Here is a 22223-nt window from a genome sequence, read left to right as displayed (position 1 = left end):
AGAGCGCTTTACCTCCTTATTGAACGATGCCTGTGATGAGCGGTTCGAACAATGACATCATGTCCAGGGTGACCCCCCTGGGGCCCTCTGGTGCCAGGGAGGGACCCCCAGCCGCCTTGCTACTCTGACCAGCATAAGCAGACAGCAGATGGATGGATGGATTCGTCATATTCTTCTGCCATCACCCACGCATGCCATGTGGTCAGTTTGACATTCAGAGGTGAGCGTCTGGATCATTCGCTTCATCAGTATCTCTCCTTCACGCTGACAGCTCCACTGAACATAGTGCCATGAAGATCCGATCAATCCTGTCTGGGGAAATTGGAATTTTCTACACTGAATGTGCTGCGATGATTTGGCGACTCATGGTTCATCTTAGACCTTCAGGAAAAGGAGAAAGTCACAGCAGCGGTAGGTGTGGCAGGGATGGCACTCTGCGTGTGAGGTTGGTGTCACATTTATACAAACCGTAGGAAGGCCTTCCCACTCCCATCTCTTAGTCCTGTCAGATTGTACAGGAAAGGGGTTATTTAAAAAAACAGACACAGCCAACATGAAGGAAAGCACTTTATTCCCTTATCCGAGCAGTAAAAGCAGAACATATGTACAGACAGGGCCCTCGAGAACAGGCACGGTGAACTGAATGGCCGCATGCCCACTGTGATCGGCCAAATGAAGACGTGATCCCGAGAACCACTTCAGATTATAGCCACACTAAAGTCGCCACCGCCACCTGCTGGTCTGGATGTCCTTCTTTAAAAAAATGCTGGTGCATGGACACAGGACGTGTATGAGCATTCTGATACCTATGGAGGCGTCCCAGAAACTCCTGCCCACTGCATCCCAGCGAGGCAGCAGCGTGACGAATCCAGTCCTACACTTCTGTTCCGTACGTAGCCCCTTTGAAAGTATGCCTCATGCAGGCAACAGTACAATGCAAAAGCTTAAAAAGAAGCCTTACTCTCTTACGACAGGTACTCAGCACGAGTGCCAAAGACTTTAATCAAAGATAACAGTGGGTGGCAGACAGCCCAAGTCCCAGCCGCCAAGCTCACGCAAACCAGCCCGCACACCTGATCCAGAGGCTGATAATTACCTGTCTAACAGAATTAGATGTGCAGAACAAAAGTGTGGGCAGGCTTGGGGGGGCAGACAAGGGCTGGGTTTGCACCCCACCTAATGTAATCCACACAAGGGGCAAAGTCAAAGATTGTATAATAAGGCCCCCTTGTGCTTATATACGGTACTGCATGCATTTGAGCAGGCTATGGTGCGTGCAGGTGACTTATTTAACGCTGCCAGTGTAAAACCTTGAGACGTCGCCGACGCGGTCAGATACCGCCAGCAGCGGCAACATTCCTATGGCCTTAGTCAATAAATACGGTGAATGAACGCAGGATAACGGGATGCAAAAAAGCACTTGCTGCAGGACAGACGCTTCCGCGCCGCATGCTACGGGAGAGCGCGGCTCCCATCGGAAAAGGCATCGCCAGGGGTTTGAAAAAGCAGGGGTGGCGTGGCCTGCGGGAGGCGCCCACGCGCGTTTGTACAGCAGGGTGTGAATGTCGCTCGCCTGGCAAAGGCGCTCGGCTAATGGCCCACATAAAACTGTGGAGCAGGGCCTGTGCCGACAGCCATATTCACACGTCACGCTAACCAGGCGCTAAGTGGAGGAAGAGCGGCGCGCAGGCGTCCGCAAGCAGGCGCTATGCTGTGCTAACGTTCCGCTAATGCTATTTAAACAGGCCTATGCTACTATAAATGGCCCCGTCCGGAGTCAGCGGGGCCGACACCCCGTCCGTACTGGGAAGGGTCATTTGCTGGTGTGAAATAAAACACCAGCGATGGGGGGTGACCATGTTCCTACACGGGGACACCACAACTTAGCAGCTAAAAGGATCTGGGCAAAACTATGGACCTTGGGGATGAGGAGCAAACCTATGGATTTAACTTGTGTTAGGTTCCTTCAGGAAGACAAGGGCAGCCCTCTTACTTTGACAATCACCTGCCCTCACCTCCTTTGCCAGAACCTGCATTAGCATTTAGGTCGCTGGCTAGGGAGAAAGCAACACACAGGTGGGCCCACAGAGGCTGAGGATGTTGTCCTTGACACAGGCGTTGTGCTTGTAGGCTTGTCCTGGAACAGTCTGTCGTAGTGACACTAACTGCACTGGCGATGCTAACTGCACTGGTGATGCTAACCGCACTGGTGATGCTAACCGCACTGGCTTTGCCAACTGCACTAGTCGTGCTAACTGAGTGAGAGGCTCCTTCAGGCCACCAGTCCTGCATGCTTCTAGTTGGGGTGGTTGAAGTGGATGAAGCTTGCTGCTCTGAAAGGTTCCAGTCCTGGCAGCAAGCGGAGGGTGGGAGCCATGGCACGACAGCATCTGCAGCTGGGAGGTGCTAGCAGAGTCGTTAGCATTAGCCACACTAGTACAGTTAGCGTCATTAGCCATGCTAGCACAGTTAGCAGCGTCAGCAGCGTCAGCAGCTGCTTGCGGAGGAGCCCATGGAGTCGCAGGTGTTGGGGTCAGAGGACTCTGCCCCCTGGGCTGCCTCGTCCTCAGAGCCTCCTTCGTCGCCCTCGGCTTCGGTGGGTGTGTCCAAGTGGGAGCCTTCCTCCTGCCTCTTTTTCAGTCTGAAACGCATGGTTTAAACACACATTCATACACATGCCTAAAATCGGGCGCATACATGCAGACAAGGCAGGGATTCAAGGTCCATCTGACATCATACAAATTCAGCATCACTTAATAGGGTGGGAATGAATGAGCACTGATGGATTCCGTGGATGGGGGTGCTATGTTTGGAAGTTCAGCAACAATAACTAACACAAGCACTTGAAAGATGGATAGATGGATAGATGGACGGATGGATGGATGGATGGATGGATTGAAAGCTAAGAAATATAAAGGGGTGGAGTTAATGGTCACATGACGGTCGGTAGTGACTGGGCTCTTCTCTCACTTCTCTCGGTTGAAGATGACAAACTCTTGCTGCACAACCTCAAGGCACTCCTGTAAGTAATCATTCTCCTGAGGAAGAGAGAGGTCAGATGTCAAAGGCTGAAAGGCTAAAGACGTGCTTCTTCAGCCAAAGGTGAGAAGGTGTTCTGATCTTAGAATGATTAACCGGCTCTGATTTCAACTGTCATGCACAGTCGCTACTAGGAGATGATCCAGTGCGGAGGACAGAAAAACATCAGAAACAACATGTAGCTAATACTCTGAAACATGGGACCTTTTATAAACTCAAGTTGCTTAAGCATTCCTGGGACTTGAACCCACCTCCTTTATGTTTGTCCTGCCTGTGTGCATGTGCACGTGTACCTGTGTACAGGTATGCCTGTGTGCGTGTGCCTGTGTTCCTGTGCCTGTGCACGAGTGCGTGTGCTTCTGCGTGTGTATCTGTGTATGTGTCTGCATGGTCTCCTCACCGACTGGGACTCCTTGCTGCTGTCTCGCGATCGACTCTTTGCCAGACGCTTCTTCTTCTTATGCAGAGGACGGGACTCCAGGATCATCTCCTCCAGCTCGAACGTGGGGTCACAGTGGAGACGACCTTTCTGAGGGAGACACGCCCATGCACACACTCACACACAAGTGTGACCATGTCAGCTGACTGCCTGCTTCACAGTCACATGACTGCAGGGAGACGACACCTCATGTAACACCTTTTATAGTAGCTTGGGGAGATAAGATTCCTTGTGTGTGGATTGTGTGTGTGTGTCATCGTGTAGCAGTTTTAAGATTTAAAAAAGTCAGAAATATCTGTTAAATATGAAGAAATCAGGCTTGTGCCGGCATTTTAGACTTTTGAACGTGCTAATGAACAAATCAAGTCAAAATCACACAGTGGCAGTACCATAGCCTAGGGTGCAGTGATAGTAGTAAACCAGAGTGTGGTGGCAGTGTGGAAACCCAGGGTGATGTGGCAGTGTAGTAGCCCATGGTGTGGTGACAATGTAGTACTCCAGGGTGTGGTAGTAGTGCGGTAGCCCAGAGTGTGGTAGTAGCGCGGTAGCCCAGGGTGTGGTAGTAGTATGGTAACCCAGGGTGTGGTAGTAGTGCGGTAGCCCAGAGTGTGGTAGTAGAGCGGTAGCCCAGGGTGTGGTAGTAGTATGGTAACCCAGGGTGTGGGTGCAGTGCGGTAGCCCAGGGTGTGGTGACAGTGTAGTATCCCAGGGCGTGGTGATAGTGTAGTACCCCAGGGTGTGATAGTAGTGTGGTAGCCCAGGGTGTGGTGAAAGTGTGATATCACAGGGTGTGGTGGCAGTGCAGTTGCCCAGGGTGCAGTGGTTGTGAGGTACTCCAGTTTGTGTTGGCACTGCGGTAGCCCAGGTGATAGTGCAGTAATTCAGGGTGTAGTGGCAGTGCAGTAGCCCAGGGTGCTGTGACAGTGCAGTAGTCCAGGGTGCAGTGGGAGTAGCTCACTCACATTGGGCACAAACCCTGCCTCTGCCCGTTTCTCGTACACTGCCTCCCAGTCTACGTCGCTCATGCAGGCAGAGGCCTGCATCTGGGCCAGTGAGGAACAGCGGTGCTCCGGGTTAACCGTTAGCAGCTGTGGGACACAGAGGCACCCAGTCACATGACCAGCCCCAGATACGGCATGCGCTGCAATTGGTCGAATAGCAGGTGAGGGAAGGAAAGCTCTTCTAAAATGTAACTTTCTCAAGGAGAATGAGACAAATGATGTATGTTCATGGAAATGGGGTAAGGCCACGACCTTGCCTAGGTAGTTATGCTCCAGAAAGCAACCAGTCAGTCAATCTACTGTCCACAAGGGGGCACTGCAGATCTAATTTTCACAACCACTCTGAACAGTTGGTCTACGCCGTTGACCCAATATGAGTGACTTTACAGTCCCGTCCTAGTTTACAAAATCTCCTTTACTTTTATTTCCCTTTGGTTGTTTTTTTTTACTGAGCTCCCTCTTCTCCCCAGATACTGCGGTAAAAACTGAAAAATGACCAGATTTATTGGACAGCACAAACCATTAGGGGCGCTCAGTGTAATGGGCGCACTGTGGAGAGCTCGTCTTCCTCACCTTCCTCAGCAGGGTGACCAGGTCCTTGGGCCACGTAGGGGCATAAAACACGCTGACGGTGCTGAACACCTGCATCAGGTCCTCCAGGGGGTCCGTGGAGTGGATCTCGTATGGCCTCTGGAGGGAGGCGAAGAGTGGGGGAGTCGGAGGGAGAGAGGAGGAGGAACGGAGGAGTGCAAAAAGTGAGGGGAAACCAGAGAAGGAAAAGGAGAGGGGATGAGTGGGAGAAGGAGAAAAGCAGGTATAGAAAGCAGAGCTGGGGAGAGTGCGCCCCCCACTGTCAGTGTGGCAAATTGCAGAGCGTAATCCATATGGTGACCGTACCAGACTCCGCAGCACCTCGTACGCTGTCACGCCGAGCGACCACCAGTCCACCTCGAAGGCGTAGCCAGTACCGCCGCTCACAAAGGACTGGAAGATTTCGGGGGCTGTTGGCAGAGGCAGGCGCGCCGTTGGAGCCGAGCGGAAGCGGATCTGGAGCTGCCTCCGGAACGTCGCGCATGGGAGGCAGGCTAATTATGAGGTGCTGAGGTTGTTATTTAATCTTATGCAAATTCAGCCAGGCTTTAATGCCTGTTTTACTGCGAGCATTTGGGGCAGCACAACAGCAAACACAACCAAACACAACCTTCTACTTCCCTTATATATCCTCATATAGGCTGCTTATCCCCAGGGCTGCTGCGCCCTCAATAATCTAGAGTCTTCCTCGGACCACTTCCGTCTTACCCATATACGGCTTGGTTCCCGCTAGCGCAGTGGCTCTCTCGCCATCCTTTATCACCGTGGCGATGTTAAAGTCCGTGAGGTGAGCGTGACCTGTATAGATATATAGACATAGACAGGCCTGAAATATATGTGACATAACTCAGAAATGCACAGACATGCAAACTACAACCTGAGTAAAGTGTCCAAAACGCAGCTAGAAAACTGTAGGCTGAGCTACGCAGCTGAGCTCCCCTGGGGTCCCGATCTGCCTCTAGTGCCGATTACATCACCCACGTCTGCGGTCTCTGCAGCTCGAAGCCCATTCTTCCCGCCTGGTTCCATAGCTCAGGTAAGCATTGGGTTACTAAGTCACCTGCTCTGCATCTCGCTGGTATGTTATCCTGCACCCTGTTACCTGGCTGCCGTTTGCACAGCAGGCTGTGGGAGCTGCAACTCCTTACACTCTCATGCTGCTTAACATGCTAGATAAGTAGCAGTATGCAGGTGACTTTAGAAGAGACATGTGTACGTTTTCCAAAATCAGAAAGACCCCCAAAGCTGTAAGATGAGAGGCCCGGGTTTATGCTGGGAAACAAGAGATGCGTCTCTGTGGTGAGCAGAGGCGGGATCTGGGCAGCCCGCTGTGGCCACTCGCTGCTGGGGGCTCACCTTGCTCGTCCAGGAGGATGTTGTCAGGCTTAATGTCCCTGCAAAGTGGAGAGAAGCCGGGGCATTAGCGAGTGGTGCCCCCTACAGGGCAGGTCTTTCTGTCACCCTTGCTGACAGCAACCCCTCCCCCCACAGCTCGAATCCCACGCGGCCTCCAATACAGTGTCACGTTTCGCTGGATCCTGCTGAAGGAGATCCACCATGAAAGCTGAATTACCACGGCAACCCCCACTGGCTGTGAGAACCCTTCAGCACGGCGCCCCTGCGGAGCGTCGGAGGTGTCCTCCGCTAGGCCTCCGCTGGTGTGATTACCCAGCCCGTGTGTGAGAGGGAGCGGGCTAACCGCCTTTGTTAGCGCGCTGCTGGGAAGAGCCGCGCAGCGCGTGAGTCCTGGGATTACTGCCCGCTAATTTTTCCCCTCCTGGCTCTGTCTGAAGCGTGGTTGCTAGGAGACCCATCATCAGAGTTTCTCGCAACACTATAATTGTGTAGAATTCTCTTGTCACAACTAGCGTGTTGGGAGGCAGAAGAGCAGGGTACAGGCAGCAGGCATAGGGTCACCTCTCCGCTGCACAGTCACTCAGTCCGCCTTCCCCGGCGGTAAGCAGGGAGCTATTTTAAACCTGGTAGTTAGGAAAGCAGGATAGCAAAAGCCACGTCGTACCCGGCCGGCCAACTCCACTCATCCCGCTCGCTGGCCAAAGTAGCGTGAGCTGGTTCTCATTTCTGCCGGCGTGGCGGCATCAGGGTCGGCGGAGCGGCCATGGGAGAGGCCCGTACCTGTGGATGATGTGCTGGCTCTGCAGGTAGTCGAGGGCAAGGGCCATCTCGCAGAGGTACAGCTTGACGGCCTCGTCGCTGAACTGCACGTTCTGCTGCAGGTGGTAACGGAGGTCGCCGCCAAGCAGCAGGTCCACCACCATGAACATGTCCTCCTCATCCTGGAAGGAGTACCTGGGAGGGTGCGGCACAGTCACGAGGGGGACCCAAAGTCACAGGAGCCTTGGTGACAAATAGTCTGCAATGTCTGTGAGATAAAGAGCTAAAATTCCTATGAAAAATGCCAAGACAGATTCCAAACAAAAACCAAAGAAGGGCGTTTTCATTTTGTGTTTAGCCATGCTGTCACACCAAAGGTGACACCTGTCCCCACTCCGGCTCTGTCACTCTCTGTCCTCCTTCTCAGCCACAGGTTCTGTGCTCCCTTTTGCAATTATGTCCCATTTTGGGCAGAAAAGCTAAAAGATCAGCATTATCCTCCACAAGGATCCTAACTAAGCTATGTATGTGTAACTGTCAGCTGTGCCTCGGGTCCCACCGCCATGACGGCGAGGTCTTCTGCACATTCTGAACGCCAGGAGAGAGGGAAGCAGCTGTGCCGGGGCCGGGCTGGCCCGGGGCGTGATGGGTTAACGCGCTCTCTGCGGCACCGTGCAGGTGCGAGTCCTAACGAGGTCGGCGCAGCCGGGACACGCGCAGGTTTCGCCGCAGAGAGAGTCACAGCGACTGCTGCGGTAACACAATGAGGCCAGTGTGATTGAAGTGGGCGCCGCTGAGCTATTTAAAACAGCCCCTGCACCCCGGCTCGAGCGCGGCCCATAGTGGGCGACCGCCACAACACGACTGGCCACGTGGTGGGCTTGTGATGGCCCAGCACGCTCGACCAAAGAGGGCACAGGTGCCAGGGTCAGAAGTGCGGCTCTTCTACACTGTGAGGAACTCTTGGGCTGAACCCTAACGTCTCTGCTGTGGTCAGCAACCGCAAGCGTCTTTGTGGAGAACAGAGTTGGTCTGTGAGGATGAGGACAGGGGGTTCAGCTGCCCGCTTCATGATAAACAAGCAAAAGGGGGCTTCTGTCCCTCCAGCTGCCCGCTTTGCCAGCAGCAGCACAGAGATGCCGGTGTACCGTGAAAACTAATGAAGAAGCCGCTACAGCTGATGCAGCAAATTATAAAAACAGCACACTGCAACTTTCCAACTGCAACTTTCCAAAAGCGTGCCTTTTTAACCGAGATGCGGGCCGGTCCCGCGAGGTCCTCGAACTACATCCTCGCTCCATTACTTCTCAGAAAACATTGTCGCCCATATTCAACAAGCTCTGTAAAGCTTTGGTTACTTAAGGTTATGCCTGTAAAGGTTTAAACAGCACACTTGTCTTGGACTCTTTTCAGGGTGGGGGGGTTCAAATTTTAGTTATACTATATACTTATTATCATGTGTAAACCTGTGAAAAAAGAGACATTTACAGGAGCTGTGAATATTGCTATTCAATGAACATTAAAAATAAGTGTAAAAGTATCTCAAGATGTTGATGTTAGGAGGAAAGGGGATGGAAATGGAAAGAACTGCTTAGGCCCCAGGATGCATGAGACAGCATGAGGCAGCCTGAGGCACCATGAGGCCATGTGAGGCAATATGAGGCAGCATGAGGCCATGTGAGGCCGTATGAGGTAGCGTGAGGTAGGGTGAGGCAAAGTTAGGCAGTATGAAACAAAATGAAGCAGCACGAGGCAGTATGAGGCAACGTTTGACAACTTGAGGCAGTCTTGCACGCAGGGATCAGCAGCGGTGTGATAGTCACCAGAGGTTCACCAGGAACACATGCTCAATGTCCTGCAGGATCTCCAGCTCCCGGAAGACATTGGGGACCTCGTCTCTCTCTATGCACTGCTGCTTGTTCATGTATTTCATAGCATACATCTTCTCCGTATCCCTCTTCTGCACGATGCACACCTGAGCCGAGAGAGAGCACCCGTGACCATGCGTTCCACGTCAACATCTACACCAAATAGCACTCCTTTCATTTCTGTACGTGTCGCATGATCCTGTTCATGGAACTTTTCAGGCTTGTGTGTTACAATCGTCAAGTTAACAGATGGCATCGCATTCACAGTGAGGATTTTGTCATAACGCAGAAGATGTTCAGGAGACCTTTTCATTGCCCCAAGGCTTCATGGGAATTGGATTAGAAACCAGCAAATAGCTAGGTGTAGGGTTTTTTTTAATGATAAACTTCAAAAGAAACATGAAATGTATCAACACACTCACATAACAGATGACCAGAGGGGAAATAACCGTTATTCCTTCCGTCACTGAGGACAGATGTCCTATTGGCCTAAAGATGACCAATAGAAACTGATACTGGAAGCGGCTGAGGTCTTTGTTCACGAGCATGAGGTGCTCAGGCACGGCATTGCGCTCCTCAGTGCTGTCAGGCCTCCCTCGTCCTTGCTGGGCGTCACATGAGCAGGAATTTCAGGACAAAGCTTCGCCCGGTTTATTTCGGTTCCGCGTCCTGCCACTCGGCTGCGATTCCGCGCCCTGCCGTGCCCCTGGGCTCAGTCCCTGCTGGATAGCAGACCCACTTTCCCTGCCGCAGTAGCCTGCTTTACTGCCGGAGCCTCGCTGGCCCAGGGAGGAGGGAGAGGAAGGAGGAGGCCTCGGCCTCACATGCAACCGGCCTGCCGGCAGCTGGACACACCGGAGCCTCCAGGAAGAGTCACCGCGATGCTGTCAGCAGAGCGCTAATGAGAATTTCACAGTAACACGGTTGTGGACAGGCGGACCGGCAGGTGTGATTACATCAGCGTGGGTGTTTGGCGTTGCGTGTCCCAAGTCCAAATGGCCCCCAATGCCAGCCTGCTTATTATAGGTCAGGCCTGGCTCCGCCCCCCACAGTCCCTCCATATAATAATATTATTCTGCCTGGTTTTTAGTGAAGGGCCTGATGAGCCCTACTGCTCTAACTGAACCTGTGAAAAAGGCTCAAAACGCAGCTCTGAGCTGACAGCTAATGGGCGAGTAGTTGGGGCTCACTGACGACATCTTTCATCTTACTGAAAGTTTTATGGAAGCATTTTATCTTGGGTGAAAATTCAGCAATTTCTCATATTCATGAACATCAATAGGATGAAGCGTCATATCTCCAGATACGTTGCCAGATGCCAGAAGAAGCACTGCAGACCACACTACTGTATACCACACACATACTGTATACCACACACACATACTGTATACCACACACATACTGTATACCACACACACATACTGTATACCACACACATACTGTATACCACACACATACTGTATATCACACACACATACTGTATACCACACACATACACTGCATGTCATGCCCCCACACTGTATACCACACGAATACACTGTATATCACACCCACACTCACACACCGTATACCACACACACATACTGTATACCACACACACATACTGTATACCACACACATACTGTATACCACACCCCCACACTCTTTACCACACCCATACACTGCATGTCATGCCCCCACACTGTATACCACACGAATACACTGTATATCACACCCACACTCACACACTGTATACCACCCACATACACTGTATACCACACCCTCACTCACACAATGTATACCACACACATATACTGCATACCACACACAAACCCACACTGTATGCCACACATGCATACACATAGACAGATATGCACACACACCCATACGCTATATACCACACACCCCCACACGCTGTATACCAGACACATACACTATATACCACACCTACACACTGTATACTACACGCATATACTGAATACTACACACACAAACATGCGGGCACACACACACACACACACACACACACATTTGTACTCATATCTTTATTGGGACTCTCCATTCATTTTAATGGGAAAAACCGTAATCCCCACCATAACCTTAACCCCTAACCCTAACCCTAACCCTAACCATAAGTAACCAAACAAAAAATAAGACTTTTGGCATTTTTAGTTTTTTATTGCATTCACAGATTTTTATAAAATGGAGGTTGTCCTTGTGGGTACCATAAAATGTCCCCAGAAGGATTTCATCACATTGTGGGGAAATCTGGTCCCCATAACGTAATAATTACAAAAATGCATGCACACACACATATTGTATAGTACACACACAGACACACCTACTGTATATTATACACACATACACACACATACTGTATAGTACACACACAGACACACATACTGTACCTTACACACAGACAGACATACACATATACTGAACAGTCCACACACAGACATACTGTACCTTACACACAGACATACATACACACATCCTGTACCTTACACACAGACACACATACATACACACATACTGTACCTTACACAAAGACACACATACACACATCCTGTACCTTACACACAAACATACACACATACTGTACCTTACACACAGACAGACATACACATATACTGAACAGTCTACACACAGACATACATACAGACATACTGTACCTTACACACACATAGACAGACATACACACATACTGTACCTTACACACACATAGACAGACATACACACATACTGTACCTTACACACACATAGACAGACATACACACATACTGTACCTTACACACACATAGACATACACACATACTGTACCTTACACACACACAGACAGACATACACACATACTGTACCTTACACACACATAGACAGACATACACCCAAACTGTACCTTACACACACACAGACAGACATACACACATACTGTACCTTACACACACATAGACAGACATACACACATACTTTAATAGAGGGTGAGCAGAAAGGGCGTGATCTGCTTTCTTGGTCGCTTATGGGCCGCTTGCCCCCCCGCCGGGCCCCCGGACCGCCGTCCCCAAAAAGGGGTACATAGTGAGGGGGTACATAAGGGTACCCTGCACCCTGGCCATTTGGGGGCCCCCTTGTTTCCATGCACCTATGGCCCTGAGGTTCTCCTGCGCTGTCACATGCCCGGCGTTCAGTGACTTAACCCAGCGAGCAGCGCCCTTCTGTCTCCTTAACACCCAGACGGGCCGCCGTGTGAAGGCGTCAGCGACGCTCTGCCAGCGAGTCACACATTAGGTAGCAAATGTTCTGCACATGAGTTCCTGCCCCCCTCCACGCACGCCGGGCCCCCCATCGGCCCAGATCCCAGCTGGACCGGGCCGTCGCAGCTCCAGAACTGTGCTTAAGAGAAGCTCAAATTGAACTGTAATTAGTGGAAGCCCCCCCCCCCCCCCCCCCCGCTGCTGCCTTGTGCGGATCCGTCTACAAAGCTATTAGTGAAATTTAATTACCCAGGCCCCCCCGGTGGCTGAGCTCCCTGAACACACTCACGGGCACCCAACACACACACACACGGGCACCCAACACACACATACACACACGGGCACCCACACACACACACGGGCACCCACACACACACACGGGCACCCACACACACACACACGGGCACCCACACACACACACACGGGCACCCACACACACACACACACACACGGGCACCCAACACACACATACACACACGGGCACCCACACACACACACGGGCACCCACACACACACACGGGCACCCACACACACACACACGGGCACCCAACACACACACACACGGGCACCCACACACACACACACAGGCACCCACACACACACACACACACACACACACGGGCACCCACACACACACACACACACACACACGGGCACCCACACATACACACACACACACACACACACGGGCACCCACACACACACACACACACACGGGCACCCACACACACACACACACACACGGGCACCCACACATACACACACACACACACACACACACACACACACGGGCACCCACACACGCACAGGCACTTGCACACACGCAGACAGAAAGATGCGTGACAGACAGTGGGCTGTGCTCGGGTACCTTGCCGAAGCTTCCTTTCCCGATGGCTCTGAGGATCTGGAAATGGTCAAAATTCACTGCAAGACAAAAAGAGAGCAGAAGCGTGGTGAGAGGTGCAGAGACCCAGCAACACCTACGCCATGGACACATCCAGGTGTATGATGGAAACTACATCGGGCTGCTGCAAGCTGCACCAGAACGGACACATCCAGCCCCTCGTAAGACCCGAACGACCAGTGCAGCACAATGGCAAGCTCAAATATACAATGCTGGTGTACTGGTAAAACTGGGGGGTGCTTCAACTAAGAATACTTCCGCCATCAACACAAAACTCTGGTGACGACTCCACTAGGGCTGAGGGACACTATTGCTGTAGAAATGATTACAGCTGCAAGTGGCACCTAATCAGCGGCATGACCAGCGGCTCATGGGACAGCCGACGACCAACCTCCACAAGCACCTGGGTCTGCCCAGTAACACCATGGGTAAAGGAGCCAAACTGGCCTCAGTTCCAGGCAGGGTGGGCAAAACGGGGCCTCCATCCATCAGCACCCCCCTGCAGGAGGCAGCAGTTACCTATAAATATTCCACTGGGGCAGGAGAGCCTGGAAGACTGGGCCACTGCCGCAGATGGTAAGACAGGCTCTCCTTCCCCTCTGCATGGCGGCTGGGATGCTAACGTGCTTCTTCCAGAGCTGAAGGCTCCCTCTGAGAGTTACCCTGACCTCGATGAAGTCTTTGACTTCACACTCTGGCAAAGAGACATTAAACATTATACTGCACAGAGGAGACCAAACAGAGGAGTGAATAAATGCCACAGAGACATGCTGACGGGGAGAAGTGCGTAGGCAACTCACACAGGAGACCAGCACAGAGGAGCGTGTAAACGCCACACAGAGGAGCTGACGGGGAGATGTGTGTAGGCTCCTCACACAGGAGACCAAACAGAGGAGCGTGTAAACGCCACACAGAGGAGCTGACGGGGAGATGTGTGTAGGCTCCTCACACAGGAGACCAAACAGAGGAGCGTGTAAACGCCACACAGAGGAGCTGACGGGGAGATGTGTGTAGGCTCCTCACACAGGAGACCAAACAGAGGAGCGTGTAAACGCCACACGGAGGAGCTGACGGGGAGATGTGTGTAGGCTCCTCACACAGGAGACCAAACAGAGGAGCGTGTAAACGCCACACGGAGGAGCTGACGGGGAGATGTGTGTAGGCTCCTCACACAGGAGACCAAAAAGAGGAGCGTGTAAACGCCACCCGGAGGAGCTGACGGGGAGATGTGTGTAGGCTCCTCACACAGGAGACCAAACAGAGGAGCGTGTAAACGCCACCCGGAGGAGCTGACGGGGAGATGTGTGTAGGCTCCTCACACAGGAGACCAGCACAGAGGAGCGTGTAAACGCCACCCGGAGGAGCTGACGGGGAGATGTGTGTAGGCTCTTCACACAGGAGACCAAACAGAGGAGCGTGTAAACGCCACACAGAGGAGCTGACGGGGAGATGTGTGTAGGCTCCTCACACAGGAGACCAAACAGAGGAGCGTGTAAACGCCACCCGGAGGAGCTGACGGGGAGATGTGTGTAGGCTCCTCACACAGGAGACCAGCACAGAGGAGCGTGTAAACGCCACCCGGAGGAGCTGACGGGGAGATGTGTGTAGGCTCCTCACACAGGAGACCAAACAGAGGAGCGTGTAAACGCCACACAGAGGAGCTGACGGGGAGATGTGTGTAGGCTCCTCACACAGGAGACCAAACAGAGGAGCGTGTAAACGCCACACAGAGGTGTGTAGGCTCCTCACACAGGAGACCAAACAGAGGAGTGTGTAAACGCCACACGGAGGAGCTGACGGGGAGATGTGTAATGAATGACAAGCCTTAGCAGAAAGCAGGACAGCAGTGGAGGGAATGGAGCCTTTATCTTTATAGTATGGCACCCCTATTTCTACAGGGCAGAATGATCATTTCACATTTTACCACGGCACATATTTAATTAGCTGATTCTTCACTGTTTATGGCCATTTCTTTTTCTGAATGAGTCATGACCTCACATTGGTACTGCAATCTGATGACATCATATTACTTCTGTTATAGACTGTTATGGGCTGTTATAGACCTAACATCACAGCAGCAGATCAAGCAATTATCATTACAGTGGTGCACTGAAGGCCTCATATTACAGCTGCAGACTGATGGTCGCATATTACTGTCCTAAATTGATGACCTTGTATTAATGCCATAAACTGATAACCTCATATTACTGTTGCAGACTAATGACCTCATATTACTGCTGCAGACTGATGACCTCATATTACTGCCCTGAACTGATGACCTCATATTAATGCCACAAACTGATTACCTTATATTACTGCTGCAGACTGTTGATCTCATATTGGTGTGGTAAACTGATGAGCCCATATTATTTACCAAAACTGATTTCCCCACATTACTGTGCTAAACTGATGACCTCATGTTACTGGGCAAAATTCGTGATACATGATTACAGTTTGATTGATGATCTCACATGGCTGCTACAGAATAAGACCTTATATTACTGCCCTGATATGCTCATATTACTATCCTAAATCGATGAGCTCACATTACTATCCTAAATCAATGAGCTCACATTACTGTCCTAAACTGATGAGTTCATATTACTGCTGCAGATTGATTACCCCACATTACTGTCCTTTACTGATGAGCTCATCTTACTCACCTAAACTCCACATTACTACTTTAAATTGAAGACCTCACATTACTGTGCTAAACATGATGACCTCATAACTGCACAAAATTGATGACACATGATTACAGTTTGACTGGTGACCTCACATCACTCCTACAGTCTGATGATCTCATATTCCTGCTCTAAACTGATGACCTCATATCACTGTATTAAACTGATGACCTCATTCTACTGCACAAAACTGATGATACACGACTACAGTCTGATATCGGCCATTTCCACATTTACAAAAAAGCCTATAAGTACAGTGGTGAGTACACACCTACACTGTGTGCAGTGCTCCACTTTCTCTGTGTGTAGTGCAGAGCATGCTTTTATCTCTGCCATGTGCAGTGCTAAGAACACTCTGACCTCTGCCATGTGCAGTGCTGAGCACACTCTGACCTCTGCCATGTGCAGTGTTGAGCACTCTTCGACCTTCTCCATATGCAGTGCTGAACACTCTCTGACCTTCTCCATATGCAGTGCTGAGCACACTCTGACCTCTGCCATGTGCAGTGTTGAGCACGCACTGATATTGGCCATGTGCAGTGCTGAGCACACTCTGACCTCCGCCCTGTGCAGTGCTGAGTGTACAGACACATGCACTGCTCAGAATCCCCTGAGATACTTAGAGGTCTGGAACCACAAAGCATCACGCCGATTTGGAAAAGGCCTCCCCCAGATCACACCTGTCCTGAGACAGAGGCGTGACACACGATGTGGGGATTGCTGCCAAGGCAAAGGGTCGCTTGTGACAGTGCACGTGGTGTGAAATGCCTGACTGTGTTGACGGCAGGGTGCTAGTGCTACAGTGTGTGAGTTAATGTGTGGGTGCATGAAGCAGCTTGTAAAATCACACATATACAGAAGCCCAGTAACCCATACAGACACATATATGATACATATATAATTACACACATACTGACACATATATGACCACACGCATAGTCACGCACATAACTATGCCAATTCCACACACACAGGGTGGGATCCTACAAAAGGTGAACATAAGCACTCATTCTGACGCACACTCTTGATAACACACCAAAAACACTCTCGCTCTTGCACACATAACATACCTATGCAGGGACAAGGAATCACACCATCATGCTAACAGACACACACTACTGAGCTGCTACTAACCAGCTTTCAGGTGGAGTCTGTTCACATCCCCTCCCCTTCCCCTGTCACATCTACTGATGTTATCATTGTACTTTCCAGTTATGCTAAACACACCCTGTGGGTTTGTGGCTTTGAAAGAAGCGGCTAATGCAGGCCTTCAAGTAGAGCACAGTATGTACAAATAAAGTGTAAAAAAAGTAAAAATAACCATCAAATCACTACAGCTAACAGCTGAATGTGGACATTTCTCTTGCTGCTTATAGGCCGAGCCATTATTCATAATTTGTGCCTTTTAAATGTGAAATAGTTCAATAACCCAGCAGGGGGTAAAATAATTAAGCACACAAACTTGATACCAAATGTCTGTCAGTCAAAGCAATTATGCTCTTTTATGCTGTCTGTGGCTCAGCAGGTGAGGATGAAGTGCTTGTGATCAGAAGGTTGCCAGTTCAGGTCTTAGGGTTGGCAGTGTGATGTCACAGTTGGGCCCCTAAGTAAGGCCCTTAACCCCCCGGCACTCCAGGGACCGGCTGACCCTGCATTCTTGGCTGTAGATCACTTTGGATGAGAGGGTCTGACCACCCAGCTACATAATTCTATAATAAATCTGGGCATTTTCACATGGTTTATCCTGGTGAGACCAGGATTGGGGAAGAGGCTGGAAAGAGCCCATCTCAGACAGGACACACGCTGCTCAGGATGCCAGCCTATCACAGGGCACCAGGAAGGACACACCCTGTTCAGGATGCCAGCCTATCACAGGGCACCAGGAAGGAAACACCCTGTTCAGGATGCCAGCCTATCACAGGGCACCAGGAAGGACACACCCTGCTCAGGATGCCAGCCTATCACAGGGCACCAGGAAGGACACACCCTGCTCAGGATGCCAGCCTATCACAGCGCACCAGGAAGGACACACCCTGTTCAGGATGCCAGCCTAACACAGGGCACCAGGAAGGACACACCCTGCTCAGGATGCCAGCTTATCACAGCGCACCAGGAAGGACACACCCTGCTCAGGATGCCAGCCTAACACAGGGCACCAGGAAGGACACACCCTGCTCAGGATGCCAGTCTATCACAGGGCACCAGGAAGGACACACCCTGCTCAGGATGCCAGTCTATCACAGGGCACCAGGAAGGACACACCCTGCTCAGGATGCCAGTCTATCACAGGGCACCAGGAAGGACACACCCTGCTCAGGATGCCAGCCTAACACAGGGCACCAGGAAGGACACACCCTGCTCAGGATGCCAGCCTAACACAGGGCACCAGGAAGGACACACCCTGCTCAGGATGCCAGCCTAACACAGGGCACCAGGAAGGACACACCCTGTTCAGGATGCCAGTCTATCACAGGGCACCAGGAAGGACACACCCTGTTCAGGATGCCAGTCTATCACAGGGCACCAGGAAGGACACACCCTGCTCAGGATGCCAGTCTATCACAGGGCACCAGGAAGGACACACCCTGTTCAGGATGCCAGCCTATCACAGCGCACCAGGAAGGACACACCCTGTTCAGGATGCCAGCCTATCACAGGGCACCAGGAAGGACACACCCTGTTCAGGATGCCAGCCCATCTCAGACAGGACACACGCTGCTCAGGATGCCAGCCTATCACAGGGCACCAGGAAGGACACACCCTGTTCAGGATGCCAGCCTATCACAGGGCACCAGGAAGGACACACCCTGTTCAGGATGCCAGCCTGTTCAGGATGGCAGCAGGAAGGACACACCCTGCTCAGGATGCCAGCCTATCACAGGGCACCAGGAAGGACACACCCTGCTCAGGATGCCAGCCTATCACAGGGCACCAGGCAGGACACACCCTGCTCAGGATGCCAGCCTATCACAGGGCACCAGGCAGAACACACCCTGCTCAGGATGCCAGCCTATCACAGCGCACCAGGAAGGACACACCCTGCTCAGGATGCCAGCCTATCACAGCGCACCAGGAAGGACACACCCTGCTCAGGATGCCAGCCTATCACAGCGCACCAGGAAGGACATACGCTGCGCAGGATGCCAGCCTATCACAGGGCACCAAGAAGGACACACGCTGCTCAGGATGCCAGCCTATCACAGGGCACCAGGAAGGACACACGCTGCTCAGGATGCCAGTCTATCACAGGGCACCAGGCAGGGCACACGCTGCTCAGGATGCCAGTCTATCACTGGGCACCAGTCAGGACACATGCTGCTCAGGATGCCAGCCTATCACAGGGCACCAGGTAGGGCACACGCTGCTCAGGATGCCAGCCTATCACAGGGCACCAGGTAGGGCACACACTGCTCAGGATGCCAGTCTATCACTGGGCACCAGTCAGGACACACGCTGCTCAGGATGCCAGCCTATCACAGCGCACCAGGTAGGGCACATGCTGCTCAGGATGCCAGTCAATCACTGGGCACCAGGCAGGGCACATCCTGCTCAGGATGCCAGGGTATCACAGGGCACCAGGCAGGGTACACACTGCTCAGGATGCCAGTCAATCACTGGGCACCAGGCAGGGCACATCCTGCTCAGGATGCCAGGGTAACACAGGGCACCAGGCAGGGTACACACTGCTCAGGATGCCAGTCAATCACTGGGCACCAGGCAGGGCACATCCTGCTCAGGATGCCAGGGTAACACAGGGCACCAGGCAGGGTACACACTGCTCAGGATGCCAGTCAATCACAGCGCACCAGGCAGGACACACGCTGCTTAGGATGCCAGCCTATCACAGGGCAGCAGGTAGGGCACACCCTGCTCAGGATGCCAGCCTATCACAGGGCACCAGGCAGGGTACACGCTGCTCAGGATGCCAATCTATCAATGGGCACCAGGCAGGGTACACGCTGCTCAGGATGCCAGCCTATCACAGCGCACCAGGCAGGCTACATGCTGCTCAGGATGCCAGTCTATCACAGGGCACCAGGCAGGGTACACACTGCTCAGGATGCCAGTCTATCACAGGGCACCAGGCAGGGCACATCCTGCTCAGGATGCCAGGGTAACACAGGGCACCAGGCAGGGTACACACTGCTCAGGATGCCAGCCTATCACAGCGCACCAGGCAGGGTACACGCTGCTCAGGATGCCAGTCTATCACAGGGCACCAGGCAGGGCACACACTGCTCAGGATGCCAGCCTATCACAGCGCACCAGGCAGGGTACACGCTGCTCAGGATGCCAGTCTATCACAGGGCACCAGGCAGGGCACACACTGCTCAGGATGCCAGTCAATCACTGGGCACCAGGTAGGGTACAACCCTATCACAGTGCACAAGGCACAGGTTTCCAGTCCATCACAAGGCACGGGCACACACACACACACAATCATGCTCTGTGTCAGATTCAGACACCAATTAGCCAAACCGCATGTCTCTGAACTTCAGGAGGGAAGCAGAGAAGCCAGAGGAGACCCAGACAGCAGGGAAACTCCACATTCAGAGTGGGGCTTTGGCAGTATGAGGCCACTGTCCCGACCAACAATAATAATAATTTAACTTTGCTCGTAACACTGCTGTTTACCCATGCACATGTACATTCACTTGGCCACGTTTCCTCTGACTTCATGTAGTTCATTTTCATCTGAATAAAATCACATTTTCCAAACGAGTGAATTTAATAGGCGAATTTTATGACAAGTTCATTTGCTTAAAAAATAATGGAACACTTTTATCTAACGTTTTGTCATGTAAAATCCCATCTGAAGGCCATCGGGGGTTTAAAATGCCCCGCTGAGAATGATTTAGCTAACCCCGCTCTACGTTATCTACATATTGTTAAAACGTAACATCCACGGGACTGCTTCGGTAAGAGGTAAGGTTTCGTTTCGGGACTATCGAGGGACTCTTCATTCAGCTCCTCATAAGTTCTCAAAAAAAGCTACCCGAACCCAACCCAGGTTCTCCGGACCGGGTCACAGAAGCCGCTGCATCTGCTGCCTGGATGGACGCGGCTGGGGTAGCATCGGGCGGGGAGGATCACTCACCATCCTCCTTCTCGTCAAACACCGGTCTCTTCGAAGAAGAATTCGCCCCTATCCGTTTCTTCCACTTGCTCCAGTGAAACATTTCTGCCGGAGATCAGGGATCATTCCCGTTTCGGGGAGAAACAGGCGGGGGTTTCAGAAGCGGCGCTCCTGCCCATGCATGTCGCTCGCTTCGTCTCCCTGGATAAGGGACCTGCCTTTGTGCTCCTTCTCCCTGGACTGGGGAGGACGTGCCTTTGTGCTGTGTGGAGATACTCCTGCACACCCTCACGGCGCGGTGTGCATCATCTGAGCTGCTCCCTCGCTGTCTGTCATCCGTGACCGAGATCAGCGCTGGTCAGATGACGCCGGGATGCGAGCTTGGGGACCTGCGCCGCGTTATGGGGACAGACGCAGTGTGTGACCGCGACAATGGGGCCGTTAAATGACTGTTTGCGGGGGTTAGGATTTCAGACAATAAGTGAAAATAGCCTTGTGCTGCTTTATGATGGCGAAGTCGTATTAAACGCAGCGTCGCCATCGGCATTATACCTTTAATTTCGGAAGTGGCAAACGCCGTGAATTTGCTGTCCTACTAGCTGGCCAACTTATAACTGCGGAAACTACCAGCTTCACTAGGCAAATTGTTTTGGGAATATATTTATATACAAAGCACAATTAATTTCAGGGATTTAACTGCCAGGACACTGAATTTACATAATAGTTAATAGTACACGCATATATAAAAATAAAATAATGTCCCTACAATGTGATAAAAAAAAACCTGCTATTTTGACATTGTGGGGTCCATTTTTGTGTGTGAATGCAATAATAATAATAAAAAAAACTAAAAATGCCAGAAGTCTTGTATGCGTGCTTGCGTGTGCATGCATGTTTGCGTATGCATTATTAGGGTCCCTCCCAGTGACTGTCAGATACATACTGGGAGCTCAGGGTCTCTGTGACCCTCTCCCAGTTGGGCGTCCACCTTGTGACGATTATGTGAAAAACGGTGGGAAGTCACTGATTTGATGTAAACGCATATAAGATTCTAACAGGTCTAGATGCTGTTCAACCAAACAGTTACATCAGTATTAGTTCAAACACAAGAACTCATGGCCATAGGTGGAAATTAGCAGGAGAACATTTTAAACTGGATTTAAGGAAGCACTTCTTTACGCAGCGTGTAGTTCGAGTATGGAATAGTCTTCCTGCTAGTGTAGCGGAAGCTAAAACCCTGGGTTCCTTTAAATCAGAGCTAGATAAGATTTTAAC

At 51.6% G+C, this 22223-nt stretch overlaps 1 protein-coding gene across 1 annotated transcript; it reads right to left on the bottom strand.

Moving 5' to 3' along the window:
- Positions 1 to 554: 554 nt before the first annotated feature.
- LOC111848364 (serine/threonine-protein kinase 32C-like) lies at positions 555 to 21487 on the bottom strand. The gene is made up of 12 exons (XM_023820275.2): positions 20970 to 21487; positions 13152 to 13207; positions 9009 to 9160; positions 7207 to 7380; positions 6427 to 6464; positions 5779 to 5868; positions 5377 to 5480; positions 5053 to 5169; positions 4441 to 4566; positions 3440 to 3568; positions 2971 to 3038; positions 555 to 2641 (listed from the first exon to the last, which is right to left on the bottom strand). Exons 1-12 carry the CDS (start codon positions 21049 to 21051, stop codon positions 2488 to 2490), a joined length of 1290 nt encoding a protein of 429 aa, XP_023676043.1. The 5' UTR covers positions 21052 to 21487; the 3' UTR covers positions 555 to 2487.
- Between the last annotated feature and the right edge of the window lie 736 nt (positions 21488 to 22223).

Source organism: Paramormyrops kingsleyae, chromosome 20, assembly GCF_048594095.1.
Source record: "Paramormyrops kingsleyae isolate MSU_618 chromosome 20, PKINGS_0.4, whole genome shotgun sequence".
In the NCBI taxonomy this organism is placed as follows: Eukaryota; Metazoa; Chordata; class Actinopteri; order Osteoglossiformes; family Mormyridae; genus Paramormyrops; species Paramormyrops kingsleyae.
Note: the sequence above shows the minus strand (reverse complement) of the source record. Positions and strands in the feature narration are given on the sequence as shown.

What these genes read in the sequence shown, in the direction of transcription:
- LOC111848364 (XM_023820275.2), bottom strand. Translation starts at nt 21,051, where the DNA reads ATGTTTCACTGGAGCAAGTGGAAGAAACGGATAGGGGCGAATTCTTCT. An exon ending in GGGAACCAAGCCGTATATGG is followed by an intron (nt 5,481 to 5,778) that starts GTAAGACGGAAG and finishes CTCTGCCAACAG; the next exon opens with CCCCCGAAATCTTCCAGTCC. An exon ending in GCAGCAAGGAGTCCCAGTCG is followed by an intron (nt 3,039 to 3,439) that starts GTGAGGAGACCA and finishes TCTCTTCCTCAG; the next exon opens with GAGAATGATTACTTACAGGA.